Below are 14,739 nucleotides of genomic sequence, written 5' to 3'. Positions count from 1 at the left end.
AGCTGGCCGATTTTCATTAGTCAACGCCAGACCATTAAAGCAGGGCTCAGTAGTTTCGGGATTTCTTCGCTGTATTCTCGCTTTTTGCTCGCAGGTTTCTCTCTAGAGCTCCCCCCGCAGCTTCGGTATAGATATTTGACAACACTGTTGTAAAAACTCGTTGGCGATTCTCAGACACCAGAGGCTAGCAGATCAACGACATCAAAGCAGATGGGACATTCTTTAAAACATGTTCTTCATTCGGGTTCGAACAGCGTGAGGGAGCCATTCGACCACCATTCAACACGAAATAAGTAATATAACCATTCCAATGACTCCGAAGCTGTTCAGTTAAGGTAAAAAAGTAACTTAGTTCACCTTTAATCTTTCAGATTTAGGTCTGGATCTCCAGGCTAACGTAAACATGGTTTATGAGGACATCTGTGTCCTCATAAACCAAACGGCTTAAAAAACATACTAAATGGTGTTTTTTGAAATTCAAAAAATGCCAAAAGTTTTACAAGAGTCCCTGTAAACCACATATCCAAGTGTATGTGTGTGCATGCGTGCGTGCATGTGAGAGAGAGAGATTGTGTGTAAGTGTGAGAGTGTGAGTGCAAGAGTGAGTTTTGTGTTTCTACCCCTGCCATTCCCGCACAGGGTTGCAATTCTTAAATGTGATCTAACAAAGGTAAATTGAAAATATTAACCATATATGCATATATATTGCTTGTAATTGGGATGAAGTAAACATCTGTTGAGTATTTTAACATAACATTTTTGATTGTGTTGAATTAAAAACCCAAACATGCAGCAGGTCCACCAGACCCACGAACACTGGCTGAATAACAAAAATATGAACACCACACAAGGGTTAACTGTATAACTATACCATCCGTTCTGATTTTGTCCACAAAAAACAGACAGAAGACCATTTCTGTATTTAACGCAACAGGCCCAGTGGCCTATACCTCATGATCTCAAGTGATTCTGTCCATTGATATATCCGGTACCACCTCTGTAGTCCAGTAGCAGTATTAACATTAAGTGACATGGCATCTGACGCACAGAAGCCAATGGCACGTCACTATGCGTATTGGCACATCTGGTGGCACATCCGGTCTTCATTGGCATGTGCCAGTGGATAGTGGCATGTGTCACTGACATTATTGGCATGTGCCAGTGGATAGTGGCATGTGTCACTGACATTATTGGCATGTGCCTGTGTGGATAGTGGATAGTGGCATGTGTCACTGACATTATTGGCATGTGCCAGTGGATAGTGGCATGTGTCACTGACATTATTGGCATGTGCCTGTGTGGATAGTGGCTAGTGGCATGTGTCACTGACATTATTGGCATGTGCCTGTGTGGATAGTGGCATGTGTCACTGACATTATTGGCATGTGCCTGTGGATAGTGGCATGTGTCACTGACATTTTTGGCATGTGCCTGTGTGGATAGTGGCATGTGTCACTGACATTATTGGCATGTGCCTGTGGATAGTGGCATGTGTCACTGACATTATCGCGTCGCGGAACATGTCGCCGTGTGTTGTGACACCTCCAGTAGTGACAGATTAATCGAGCACCTATACTGACATAATTGTGACACAAAATCCTAAATAAATAGCCTAATTTTGTGATATTTTTCAAATTTCAATTAAACGCATTAAAGTCAGTAATATTTTTTCAAACGTGTAATTTGTGTCACGTCTGTATTTGATTGTATGTGCCACTGAATGTTGTAATACCAGTGCTACTTTATGTTGTTTATCTCGCAAAGTCACAAACTGCCCATTCTACCAGTAGCAGTTTTAACATTAAGTGACATGACATCTGATGCACAGAAGCCAATGGCACGTCACTATGCGTATTGGCACATCCGGTCTTCATTGGCATGTGCCAGTGGATAGTGGCATGTGTCATTGACATTACTGGCATGTGCCAGTGGTGGATAGTGGCATGTGTCACTGACATCGCGACACACTGACATACACCTGACTGACACCGAGTCTCGGAACATGTGCGTCTGTGCAGCATCACGCAAAAATAAAGGTTTACAGTAACGGACGCGACTGTTAATACGTTATTCGTAGTGACAAATGATAGATTTATTTCGTGTCTTTCCTAGAATGGGCAATTTGTGACTTTACGAGATAAACAACATAAAGTAGCACTGGTATTACAAAACATTCAGTGGCACATACCAATCAAATACAGACGTGACACAAACCACATGTTTGAAAAAATATTAATGCACTTTAATTCGTTTAATTGATATTTTAAATATCACAAAATTAGGCTATTTATTTAGGATTTTGTGCCACAATTATGTCAGTAGGCTATAGGTGTTCCATTAATCTGTCAGTCACGACTGGAGGTGTGGCAACCACTTATATAGAATGACATTATATAGATCAGTGGTCGCAACACGGTGACATGTTCCGCGACTCGGTGTCATGTCAGTGTGTCGCGATGTCACATGCCAATAATGTCAGTGACACATGCCACTATCCACTGGCACATGCCAATGAAGACCGGATGTGCCAATAGGTATAGTGACATGTGCCATTGGCTTCTGTGCGTCAGATGTCATGTCACTTAATGTTAATACCGCCTCTCCAGTCTAGGAAAGACACGAAATAAATCTCTCCTGGGTCACTACGAATAACGTATAACAGTCACGTCCGTTACCGTAAACCTTTATTTTTGCATGATGCTGCACGGACACACGCCAGTAGGTGTCAGTAGTGAGTGTAACACTGGCCAACGCAGTATTCTCATCTGTGGTTTTAATATTTCAAAAAATATTTTATCGAATTATACAATAATGTTGTACACATTAACTCAGCGATATAATAAATCATATGTTTGACAGCATAAAGCAAATTGTTATGCAAGGGGCACATGACGCAATCCATTGGCACATCACACGTTTTAGTGACACATACCAATTTCCACTGGCACATGCCAGTTGGCCTGTGTCACTAAAAGTGAAATGTCTCTTTATGTTGTGGCACATCCAGTAGTGACACCTGCAGCTGTCTGCCTGAATATAATGTAGATTATGTAACATATGCGCATAGTTACTGCCAGGGTACCTTTCGGCACGCCCCCACCTTTTGGCACTCCCATTGCTCCAACCCACACTTGCTTAAACTTGCACTGAAATTTGAAGTTTTAAAGACAAGTTACTAAAATTTCACTTCAGGTCAAGCTTTTTTCCTTCTCTGGTCCCAGACACACCCATACAAAATCTACCATTGTATCACCTGTTTCTAAGCAAAATACCATTTGTTTTTACTAAAAGTTGTGGTAACACAATGGCACAATCACATATACACTATGCAGGTTTTATTTAGGTACAAATAACTGAGGGCACATTACAGTGTGGCAATCATGTTTTTTTTTTTTTTTAAGTACAGAGAGCAGATGGAACATTTGTTTTCTTTACATAATGCGGCTGGCAGACATGATGTGAAGCATAAAGGCCATAGGTAAACAAATCTGAGATATATGTTTAATTGGCTTAAGCATTAATTGATTGTGACAATCTTATTTAGAAATCAACAATGTATTACATTAAAAATACACAATTTAAAACAGAATGTCCAAGAGTCCACTTGATCAGCATTACCTTGTCTTTGTCCACACCAGAGTACAGTTCTTAAGCATGATGGAATGCTTTTTTAATTGTATAGCAAACATTTTCATCAATGCAAAATATCAGATCAGATGTTTTGATGTTCATATTAACATCAATCAAAGCAGCTATTCATGTTCCCTTGTTTTAAAATGTCTTAAGCAAATTTGTATAGAACACAACATACATGAGAAAGGCTTGTCTGAAATGCACTATTTTCCAGACACGTCTGGACCACATTCGAGAAAAATGTGCAAAACAAAGAAACAAGAGTTAAGTGCCAGAAAACAACCATTTCATAAATAAGTTCTTTATATATCACAGCCAACTAAAAGCCTTAAATGACAAAGCCTTTAGGTCAATTACATATAACGAATTTGCATATTACAGTCTTAAAAGCAATAAAATAAACACTGCCAAAAATAGCAAAACAGTAATTTTATCTATGATTTACGGGTATCTTGGCCAGGAAGTAGGGTTGAGGGTTAAAAAATAAAATAAAATCACTGACCATAGCATCAACTGGCTGCCACCCGTATTTTATTGTCCATGAATTTTTTCCCTCTGAGTGAAGTGGACTTGGATCTCTAAGCTGACTCCTCTTCTACATGCTAAAGTGCCAGATAAAGTGTCTTTGAAGAATGAGGCACCATACCAGACCTCAGGAACACACCACTCAAAGCCTTTTGCAGTTCTGCATTGAGAGGTTGCAGCTATTGATGCTGACCCTTCTCCTGCTCTGGCTATCTGCTACAGGGGACAGTGTTTGAGTCAGGCTGACTTGTGCATTGCTAAAGGATGCTATCCTCCCACTTCCGGCAATCTGCAAGTTGACGGTGGTGGCATAACTCGTTTTTAATGTTGTTTTGGACCCTTGATTAATAACACTATCTTCTGTTTTGCCCTCATCTGGGCAATGAATGGGAGTGTCTCTCTCATTGGGGCTGACTGGAGCGACATAGGGACAGATCAGGGTGCTACGACATGTAGATTCTGCAACCTCTATGTCATCTTGCTCTGTCTCGGTGTAGGTCAAAGCGTCGGTTTCAGTATTGGGCTCTGTATTGTATTTAATCAACAGATCATGTACATCCGGCCAGACAATGTTTGTGAAATGTTTTCCATTATGACTGCTCCTTTCGGCTGTTAGTCTGACAGGTGAAAGAGGGCCAGGGCTGATGGAAGATGGGCTACCACTGTATGAACCCCCACGAGGACTTATTAACCCCAATTCTGAACCCACTGACCATCGTCCACTTTCTGCCCAAGACCTGCGTTCCTGTCTTTTTGGACTTGGTGGTCTATCCCCTAGAGCAACAAAGGGCAAACTGTTTCCTCGTAGCCTCCTCTGGCTCTGAGAGATGGTTGCTGAACATGGAGACATCCCCATTGGGGTAGGAGAGATTATTCTGGTGCCTTTTGGTGTAGAGTTTGTTTCCGCTTTTGTTGGAGAACATGCATTTGTTAATGAGGGATTCCTTGGCTGTGGATTAGCAAAGCCCCATACACTTGTAGGAATGCCAATAGGGGGAGGAGAGGTGATTCTGGGACTCTCACAGGGAGATAGTGAACAAGCTGACGTTGATCTTGAGATGTCCAAAGATAGAGGGGTAAAAAAGCCACCTTGTCTGGGGGCTCTGGGATTCGGTGGCTTTGTTACCAGATGACTTGAATGGTTCGGGGCAGGTGGAGGCGAGCAGATTCGAGTAACTGGAGAAGGGCAAATAGAGGGGGACTGTACACGAGAGCTGGGCTCGGAGGACGGGAAGGGCCGAGCCACCCTATTGTGCAAGGTTGTTCGTTGAGGATCGTGGAAATGAGGGAGTCCACCCACATTTGAGTATGGTGCTTTTTTGTGGTTAGTGGCCAACCCATTATTACTCAAACTGTTGTTATTGTTGTTGTTGTTGTTGTTATTACCATTTAAACTGGTGTAAGGAGGCTGTTCAAGAGCAGCAGAGCTTGGGCTGTTAGCAGATGGCGTTGAATGGAGGCTAACTGGAGGTGCAGGGGATACTGACCGCTGACTACGAAAAGGAGGAGGGGTCTGAACTGTTGCTGGACTAGATCGAAGACTGTTTGATCTACATGGGGATGGAGAAGAGCTTGAGGGTTGACCTTGGGGATTTCCTACCCCAGTGCTGGATGTACTTCTAAAACCTGACTCCAAACTTAAGTCCAAGGTGATGGATTTAGGTGATGGTGACCTAAGTCTAACTGAAGATGTGGGCAGAGGAGAGGAGCTTACAGATGGGGAAGCAGTCTGAAGATGTACACCTCTCTTGGCCATGTTTTGAGAAATCGTCTGACTGATACAAGAGGCAGCAAGAGACTTTGCAAGAGCTGAGGCCGTTGAGGACGGTCTGGAGTTCTGGGCACCTCTAATTGGAGAGGGTGATCGCATTCGCAAGTTTGGGCTAAAGGCAGAGGGTGGTTTTGCATCTAATGGACGTCCAACACCAAAGGGAATGTTTAATGGCTTATCATTAACAGTATGGAATAAAGATTGTCTGTTATGAGAAAGGCCAAAATCAGAAGTATCCTGGATCTGTTCCTCAGTCCGCGATGAAGTATTTGGCACTCTGAAAAGCAAGATAAGACACAGATTAAAATTAAATCAAATACTTTAGTGCTGTTATATAAACTACAACAGCATAACCTAAATTTCAACTGGGTAAACCCTATAACTACAGCTTGGTTTGTGATATGCTCAGCAGACTACCTTTGAGCGACTGAAGATGATGAATTCCAATTGGCAAAGGGACTCCTCTTTCCAGCAGTGGAGGGTAGATTAGAAGGTCTTTGGCTAGTAAACCTTGGAAGCTCATCAAACGAAGGTCCAGCTAAAGAGGGTGTAGAGGGTGGGCTAAAAGACTTTGAATTATTGCTCAGGTCTTCTTTGGATTTAACATCCAGAGGACTACACTTGCTGCATGTACCAAGCAGAGGCGGCAGTTGTGTAGGGATAGTTGTATCCTCCTGCAACTGGGCCAAAGGGTCTGACTGCTCTGACCCCTCGGAGATGATCAAAGTGTTTGAAACACAGTTTTTCAAAGAGGCTGCTAGCTTTAATGGGGGACATGCACCTACTTCGTTAACAGAGGTCACTACAGGTGTTATTTTCTCCAAGCTAGTGGTTTCAGTATCATCTTGGACCTGCTTGGATTTCAAATGTCCTGTATGCATTTCATCTTGTTGATCATCAATGGTCAATATTCTTTCACAATACTGTACAATTGAGGCACTTTTCTCATCCACACTGTGAGTCTCTTCTTCTAAAATTGTAATGACTACTGGGTCAATAAAAGGTTGACTACTTGGACCAGAATTGCTCACAAAAGCAGGGTTTTCCTCATGCAGTATCTGACCTTCTTCAGTCCCATTTATTGCAATGAATTTGTCCTCAACATTTGAATAGTTCTCCTGAATGGACTGTGATATGTTGTAAGCATGCTCATTTAAAGGAAATTCAGAGAGGTTGGATGGAATTTCTTGGACATGAGTTCCAGAAGTTGAAAGTGACAAAGATTGAGCTCCTTCATGTTGTTTAGACTCACATTTTTCTAAGGAGCTTTCTCTATGGTCTGATATCACCGAGACCTGTGATTCCATAACAGTTGTTAATATTTCAACTGAAGTAGCAGAGGATTCAGCAGAAGAAAAAGACAATGAATCAGGTCCAATTGTTGAGATCTCATCTGGAGGCCCAATGAGATTACAATCATTTTCTTGGTGATACATTGTAGACAGCTTCTCTCTTAAAATTATGTGACCAAAAGGCTCAGTAGATGTGGATACGGAAGATTCTTCTGCAACAAAACAGTAGGCAACATTTTATTAAACATATTTAAAATAACATGTTTTTCAATCACACAAGATAATAATTAAACTATATTAAGAGCTCACCTGCGGGCTGACTTAGTATTCTCATATCCCCCCGATGCAGCTGTACTTGCTGTGACTTAGGTGAAGTGCTCCCTTTTCCTTCCACTAACCATGCTCCTCTACTCACTCGTGTTTTCTTCTGATGTAGTGGTACCTTCATGCTGCTTGCCTTGGCAGTGTACATGCGTGCAAGCATTTGCACTTTATTAAGAATCTTTTCTGAGTTCTCTACCAAGCATTGGTTGACTGGTCCACCCTCAAAAAAACCTAAATCTGGTACCTCTGCCATTCCTTCGTAAAGGGTATGACTACATGTTACCACCTTGCCATGACGTGACCACCGGCCAACTTTAATCTGACTGGGAAGGCTATCCAGGCTTCCATTAGAAGACATTCTAGCTCTGGTTTTTCTTCCATATTGAAGAGATGTATCCGCTGTCTCTGTTATCTGCAGATTAGAAGGGTCTGAAGTGTCTGGATGGCTTTGTGAACATTCATATTGCTTATGCTGTACTAGGGGTGTTGTGCAATTTATAGAGGTCTCATTTTTCAGAGGAGCATCTGTGTGTTCAACACAGCTGTTCACTCTTGAGAGAGGGACTTTCAGATTGTTTTGAGACTCTTGGCCAATTCTTTCTTTCTCCTTCCACAGTTTCATACAGGGACTGAACTCTACAGAATTTTCCTTTTGTTCTGCAGTCTTGCTGTCTAATTCTTCTTTTTGTTCTTGGATAACATCTGAATGTGAGAGAGCAGATTCCTGATGTTTGAAAGTCTGGTCAGACTCACTCGTCTGACCACACTGGTCAGCCTGGTCTGATATTGGAAGTAATGAATATGCTGAGTCTGTTTCAACACAGTCTGAGTGGCCACTCTCAGACTCAACTAGACTGTCTTGGTGAACAGGAACATTGAATCGGGATACAGAATCCTTCACTAATCCTGCAGGAATATTAGAGAAGCTGTTCCTTCGTGCCATCTGACCCTCCTCGACACCTGCCTCTGCTGCCTCATAATAGCTGCGTATCTTCTCAATAATCTGCTTGTCACTTTTGGTCAGTTTTTGGTCAGGTTCTACTTTGGGGACAAGAGAGATGTCAGTTGTTTTCAATGTAGTGGCAATGTGAGCACAAGCTGAACTGGCCTCACATGCCGTGTCATCAGTTTTGTCCAAATTATCAGATAGGTGAGGTTCTTCACTTTTACTAACAGAGTCCTCAGTATATTTTTCCCCTTTTTCACTTAAGGCCTTCTCCATCTCTGGTTTGGATGATTCACTATGACTGGGCTCTGGTAATGTCAACTCTTCTGATTGATTCACTTCTTTGGGGGTGTGCAATGGTGATGATGCTCTCTCAAGCTCCTCTGGTGAAGCAACATTTGCTTCACAGGATGGATAACTGTTCTCATCTTTCTCTGACCCATCCACCAGTTCATTGTCTGCCTCTGATATTTTGGTATTATTTGTCTGATGTTTATTTTCATCCACCTCAGATATTAGTGGTTTGGATTCATCTGACTGCTGTGCCTCCAGTGGCTCGACTTCCAGGGACTCTGTAGTCAACTGGCACTATGGAAGAAAGTACACAAAAAAAAAGTAAGTAAAATGCCATTTTCCTATAACTAGAAGCTTACATTAACAAATTAACAGCATTACTGCTACAAAATCAGAGATTTCAATGTGAAAACCAGTAGTAGAGAAGCATTGTGCTGAGTTACTACAGCAATTACTATCTCTGAAAATTGTTTGAGGTGTCCAAATGTTTTGTGCAATATGTACCACTTCAGACGTTAACTCTGTCATGCCTTGTCGAGCACGGCTCTGGTTAATGAACTGCATGATTTCCTCAGTAATAGACAGTGTTGGTGGTGGAGAAAGTGGGGTCATGTCATCCTCATCTTGACATAAAACCAGATCATCACGGCCAGATTCAACTTCAATGACAGAGGATGCCAGAGTACTGGTACTGCCTGAAGAGCCCATGCTATCAGCCTGTGGGCACAACTCCCCTTCACTGCCAGTCTGGGAACCCATTAATAGACAAAAGCGTAGATATATATGCTGTTAGATATAAAACATTTTAAACAAACCCTGTTGCTACAAGGTTGCATTTTGTCGTAAAATTGATATAATTAAGGCTTTGTATACAATATATAATGTTAAATGGAAGAAAATGAAATTCACACCTTTAAAGAACCTGGATTCCATAAGCAGTGAAGCCATGGCAGATCAGAAAAAGAAAAATAGAAACAAAAAATGATTTTGCTTTCTTTAAAAAAAACAAAACATTTCCATTCTTAAAATCTTTCAAATTATGTTAACTTTTTCATATTAATTTTGAAAGACTCATCATCACTGACCAAATAAAAACAATATAACACAACAAAAATGAAATAACTTAAGTTTAAACTCACCACTTTGCTGGAATGCAGCTTCTATATCTTTGGCAGGGGCTTGATGCAAATAAAGATTATTTTTTAGACTTTAAACTTTAGTTTTTGCCAAAGTACAAAAGATCAAGAATTGGTGACAGTATCAATATAACATGCCGAAAATACAATAAAAAATAAAAATATTATTATGCAACTGTATTTATAAATAAAATTATTTTGAGAACATAATCATTTTAGGCCTCATTCAGAATATGAGATTAGATTATAATCACCAGACTGTCTCCTCCCACGCTTGTATGGCAGGTTTCCCTCTAAAAGGAGTGGAAGGCATTTCCTGGCTTTTTCAGGGGTGTAGATGAACTCTGGTGGTTCTGTCAGAAGTTATGAAAGTAATTTTTATGAGTATATGAATCAGTGCGGTTTGGCATTTTAAGGTATTCTAATAAACTCTATCTGCCAGACCTGATTGCCTTCTTCCTCTGTGGTAGTTATGAACATCATCCAGTCGTGGAGAAGGCATCGGCTTTCTTATTGGCTCCTGATCAAACTGCGGGGCTAAACAAAATACAATACATTAATAATCCACAGCATGTAAAATACTCAGTGCCGCAAGCAATAGTTTACATGCAGTGAACACTTACACTGACAGAAGTTGTCACCAAGAACCTGTCTTGCCTGGAAAACATATTAAGATAGTTCACAGAATGGACACTATAGTGTTAAATATGTATAACTGAAACAGTCAGTTTTGACTGTACATTATCCCTTACATAGTGATTGATAGTTTGACATATAAACAACTCCTACACTACTTACTTTTTGGGGCAAGGATGCAGGATGGTTCTCCACTATCATCCTCTTGAGGTAATGTAGCCACAGCCGCTTCTCCTCCTGGTTTTTAGCCTACAGGTAAAGTAAGATTTTTTTAAGGTAAGGGACTCAATGTACATTATAAAAAGTGTCCTTTTATATATATTTTTGTATTTTTATTTTTATATACTTTACCTGAACAATGTGTTGCTGTTTTGGGATTGTTTGGTCAGACACCTTAAAACAGAGAGGATCCTTCATGTTTTCCACTAAGAGCAGATTACAGCACTTGAAAGATGAGAGGAAGAAATAGAACAACATTAGGTCTGCATATCCCAAATCCTGTAAATATAATACTATATTCCTACTGTAGATTTACGGTAGATTTGGAAAGAAAACTTAAATTTGATGACAAATTATGATGACTTACAAAGATGTGAGTACTGTATATGAAATGATCCAGCCTCTTCTTGGCAATGAGAAGCATTTTGTCAAAAAGAAAGAATGCTCTTTCCTTTTTCACACGCTGAACCCGGAAGGAACCTTCAAGAACCAGTTCCCCAAAACCGCTGAGATCAGGACCAGTCCAGTTCAGCAAGAGGCTCTCAATCTCCTATAATTATTATTATTGATTTTATTTTTTGATTTTTACATTTGCAGTTGCAATAGAATTAAATACATTGAACTCTCACACTTACAGATACAATACACTTATTGTAAAAAGTCATAGGGACCTTTTGATGTCTGGGATTACCTGAAGTCTGACTGCATGTTCCTGTTTCCTCTTCATGTCATTGATGTACCAGGCAACTGCTGTCATGGTTATAATGGCTTCTTCTACCACCTCATACCCTGGATCACTTTTATCAAAGTGTTTGGATAGTTCCTACCACAAGGGGGTGACACATATCAGCTGTACAGTCTGGCAGGAGTTTTAGGCCGTTTCTCAATACCAAGTACGCAAACTTCGGACTTGAGTCCTTGGCAGTTCGGACTTGACAAGTTGTTAATAAACAAATGTTACAGTGGCATACTTGATAGCGTCACTCAGCTCGCTCTGGCTACTCCGGTTATCTCTTCATGTATATTTAGGCTATAATAAAACAAAATATGTTATAAACCACCACTCTGCCTCTTTTCATTTTCATTTAAAAAAATCTTAAACATATTAACGGCCACACAAATGTGGTTCAGGCAACGCAATTGATTATCTTCACTGCATATATTTATAACAACACAAAATATAAAACACAACCCTGACTCTTTTTGTTTTCAATTTAAAAATATGATACATAAAAAACATTATAATATTGATCATTAAAACTGACATTTAGCAAAAAGAGACAGGGTTGTGTCATTTTATTTTATTATAAATGTACATACAGTGAAGAGAATGTAGGCAACATGTATAATAAAATATTTTATATGTTTTAAATATATAAAATAAAATGACATAACCTTTTTTGTTAAATGTCAGTTTTAATGATCAATAATAGCCATTATAAAAGTATAAGTAGCCTAAAAGGTATAAGAAGCTAGCAAACGATTCAGTCAAACATAAGCCAGCTCTCTAGGCTACAACGTTAAAGTTAAAAGCTTTGAAACTTCACTTTGCCCTCAGCCAAAACGTTTTGCCAGGGAACAAATTATAGATTAATAAGACAAATAAAATAAATAAAGAAATAAATCGCCCGTTAGATATACACAAGATGATTTATATCTCATGTTAAACCACTAGACTAGCAACATCCGAGCCAGCGGCAAACGTCAGCAGCACTAGCCGAGGAAAGGCTGTTCTCGGCGGGGTACATGAGCGCCGAGCGTCCGATTGCCTGGATCTCACAACTCCGAAAACGTCAGATCAAATGTTCAAATAGGCGCTATCTTTATAAATAAACCATTCTCGCCTGAAATACTCTTAAAACTACATTTCGTGACACAATAACAGCAGTGTTTTTAAATTACGCGGTTTCTCTCCTCTGCTATTGACGCTTGCTGGTTGGTGTGAGATGCATTCTGGGATACCTGGCTGTCTCAAGTCTGCACAAGTCACCTCTCGATGCATCCTTGGTAAAAGGGGCGGATCAAGAACACATCCGGGGATTTGAACTGGACTTGACTAGATGTGAACTTTGAATTGGAACAGTACTTGGGCAGCGACTGATGACGTTTCACAAGTCCACAAGAACACAAGTACAGACAAGAATGCATATTGAGAAACGGCCATACATTTCTTTTTAAAGGGCCAGGGTTTGGTTGGCCCCATTTGCCCTGCTGGTAGATGCCAGGATCAGAGCTAAAATCGGCACTACTTCACTGCATTGTTCTCCACTGACCTGCAGTAGAAGGTGGTATTTAAGAATCCTTTGCACCGGTTTCAGCAGGTAGGTCTCCAGAGGCAACGAGTGGCACAGGGTGGCCTGCCTTTCCTGGAAGAAGCGCACTAGGCTCTCATTCTTCATGCAGTCCCGCAGGACGGTTACTGAGCTGGACAGAAACAGGGAGGAAGATATTTAAGCAGGGTGGTCTACTGGGAGACTCATCAGTTTGGCAGCTTTGCCTGACAGCACTTCATCTTATAAGGACTGCAGTAATGCATTCAGCTGATGGGTCTGTAAACCTACAAATGTACTTACAAAAACACTCAGACTCTTCGCATACAGTCTCTAAATGCTAAATTCAACTCAGAAGTACTTGTTTTGCTGAAACCTCCTGCTTCTTTCCATTTTCACACAAAATGTGTTTTTTCTCAGTATAACTTTGTTTCAACATCATTAGATGCATACGAGTACAAATATTTGTCAAATATTTTTAATAAATATTCTCTCAAGAATCTGTATTAAGACGAATCAGTGCTGCAGTGCTTACTGTCTATTAATATGCAACAACTAATTCTCTAAAGGTGGATCAGAATCAGCTCTAGCAGAACATCTGTTGCTGTTGTACCAGAAGCCCATGGGAATACTAAGAGAGGGGCTGCAAAGTATTTCCAAGTAGTCATCACCCAAGCATGTCTGCCTCTAATATGTCTAATTTTTCCACTAGACATATAGTTAACATTGACTAATTAAAACCACACGACATTCATCAAAAATATCTTGCATGATTATACATCATTGTGGTTGACATCTACATCACATGAATCTAATTACGTTTACTGCAAAAATGTCACATACTTGTATAATTATGCAACAGCATTGATGAGTTTTCAGCGTATTAAGGTTTTAAAAAATGTAATCAATTTAAAATACTATATAATTAAAATGTATATATAAGTAACATACATTTAAATATACATATATACATAAATATATATTTAAAGTAAATTTCAACTAAATTCACTTGCAGTGTGCAATCATCTGCACATATTATTACAATGTTTGGGGTTGGTGAGATTTTTAATGTTGTTGAAAGACTATATTCATATATATTTTTCAAATATCTTATAAAATGTAATTTTTTCCTATGATAGCAAAGTTGACTTTTCAGCATCATTACTCCAGTCCTCAGTGTCACACGATTCTTCAGAAATAATTTTTGCACAGGAAAATATTTAATATTATTAAAAATGTTGAATAAAGTTGACTCCAAACTTTTGAACGGCACCGTAGTGTACATGATATCAGAGAAATAGAAATATTCTTCACTTACTTGGGGTAATTCATGCAGTAAATGGTGTAAATGTCAAAAGCTTCACTCTAAAAAAAAAAAAGATTAATAATAATAATTAATTGGTTTCAAAGACTGATTGATCTTTATTCTACCAACAACTTCAAATTCTGGACATCACTTGCTGTATAAAATATGCAGAGTGTGGTGTTATGAAACCAGACAAAAATATAACAGACAGAAGAAAAAAAAAAATGGCACAATCTAGACTGGCATTCACTTGGCAGTATGGGAGATTTTTCCACTAAATGTTTGTGTACCAAAAACAGAAGCAGTACCAGAACAACCCAATCAAGTGAACCCCGTCATCTGGCAATGGCCACTATACCCAGATTTGACCAGATATGGGCAGCTCAG

The 14,739-nt window shown here is 39.8% G+C and overlaps 1 protein-coding gene across 3 annotated transcripts in view; it reads right to left on the bottom strand.

The window, feature by feature from the left end:
• Positions 1-3,320: 3,320 nt before the first annotated feature.
• The window catches only part of LOC311296468 (pleckstrin homology domain-containing family G member 2-like), a 40,229-nt gene continuing 28,810 nt past the window's right edge, over positions 3,321-14,739 (bottom strand). For 2 of the 3 annotated variants that reach the window (XM_084418278.1, XM_084418279.1), the window contains 12 exons: positions 14,365-14,411; positions 13,050-13,200; positions 11,468-11,599; positions 11,144-11,326; positions 10,909-11,001; positions 10,720-10,806; positions 10,545-10,578; positions 10,366-10,458; positions 10,176-10,274; positions 9,909-9,963; positions 9,290-9,532; positions 8,203-9,079 (listed from right to left, as the gene is read on the bottom strand). In XM_084418278.1, coding sequence (XP_084274404.1) covers positions 9,394-9,532; positions 9,909-9,963; positions 10,176-10,274; positions 10,366-10,458; positions 10,545-10,578; positions 10,720-10,806; positions 10,909-11,001; positions 11,144-11,326; positions 11,468-11,599; positions 13,050-13,200; positions 14,365-14,411 — 1,113 coding nt within the window. In that variant the 3' untranslated portion in view covers positions 8,203-9,079; positions 9,290-9,393. Of the gene's footprint in view, positions 6,207-6,346; positions 7,434-7,530; positions 9,080-9,289; positions 9,533-9,696; positions 9,872-9,908; positions 9,964-10,175; positions 10,275-10,365; positions 10,459-10,544; positions 10,579-10,719; positions 10,807-10,908; positions 11,002-11,143; positions 11,327-11,467; positions 11,600-13,049; positions 13,201-14,364; positions 14,412-14,739 lie in introns of those variants that run through there. The other variant, XM_084418277.1, reaches the window with a different exon arrangement.

Source organism: Rutilus rutilus (assembly GCF_951802725.1).
Source record: "Rutilus rutilus genome assembly, chromosome: 9".
NCBI classification, from domain to species: Eukaryota; Metazoa; Chordata; class Actinopteri; order Cypriniformes; family Leuciscidae; genus Rutilus; species Rutilus rutilus.
Note: the sequence above shows the minus strand (reverse complement) of the source record. Positions and strands in the feature narration are given on the sequence as shown.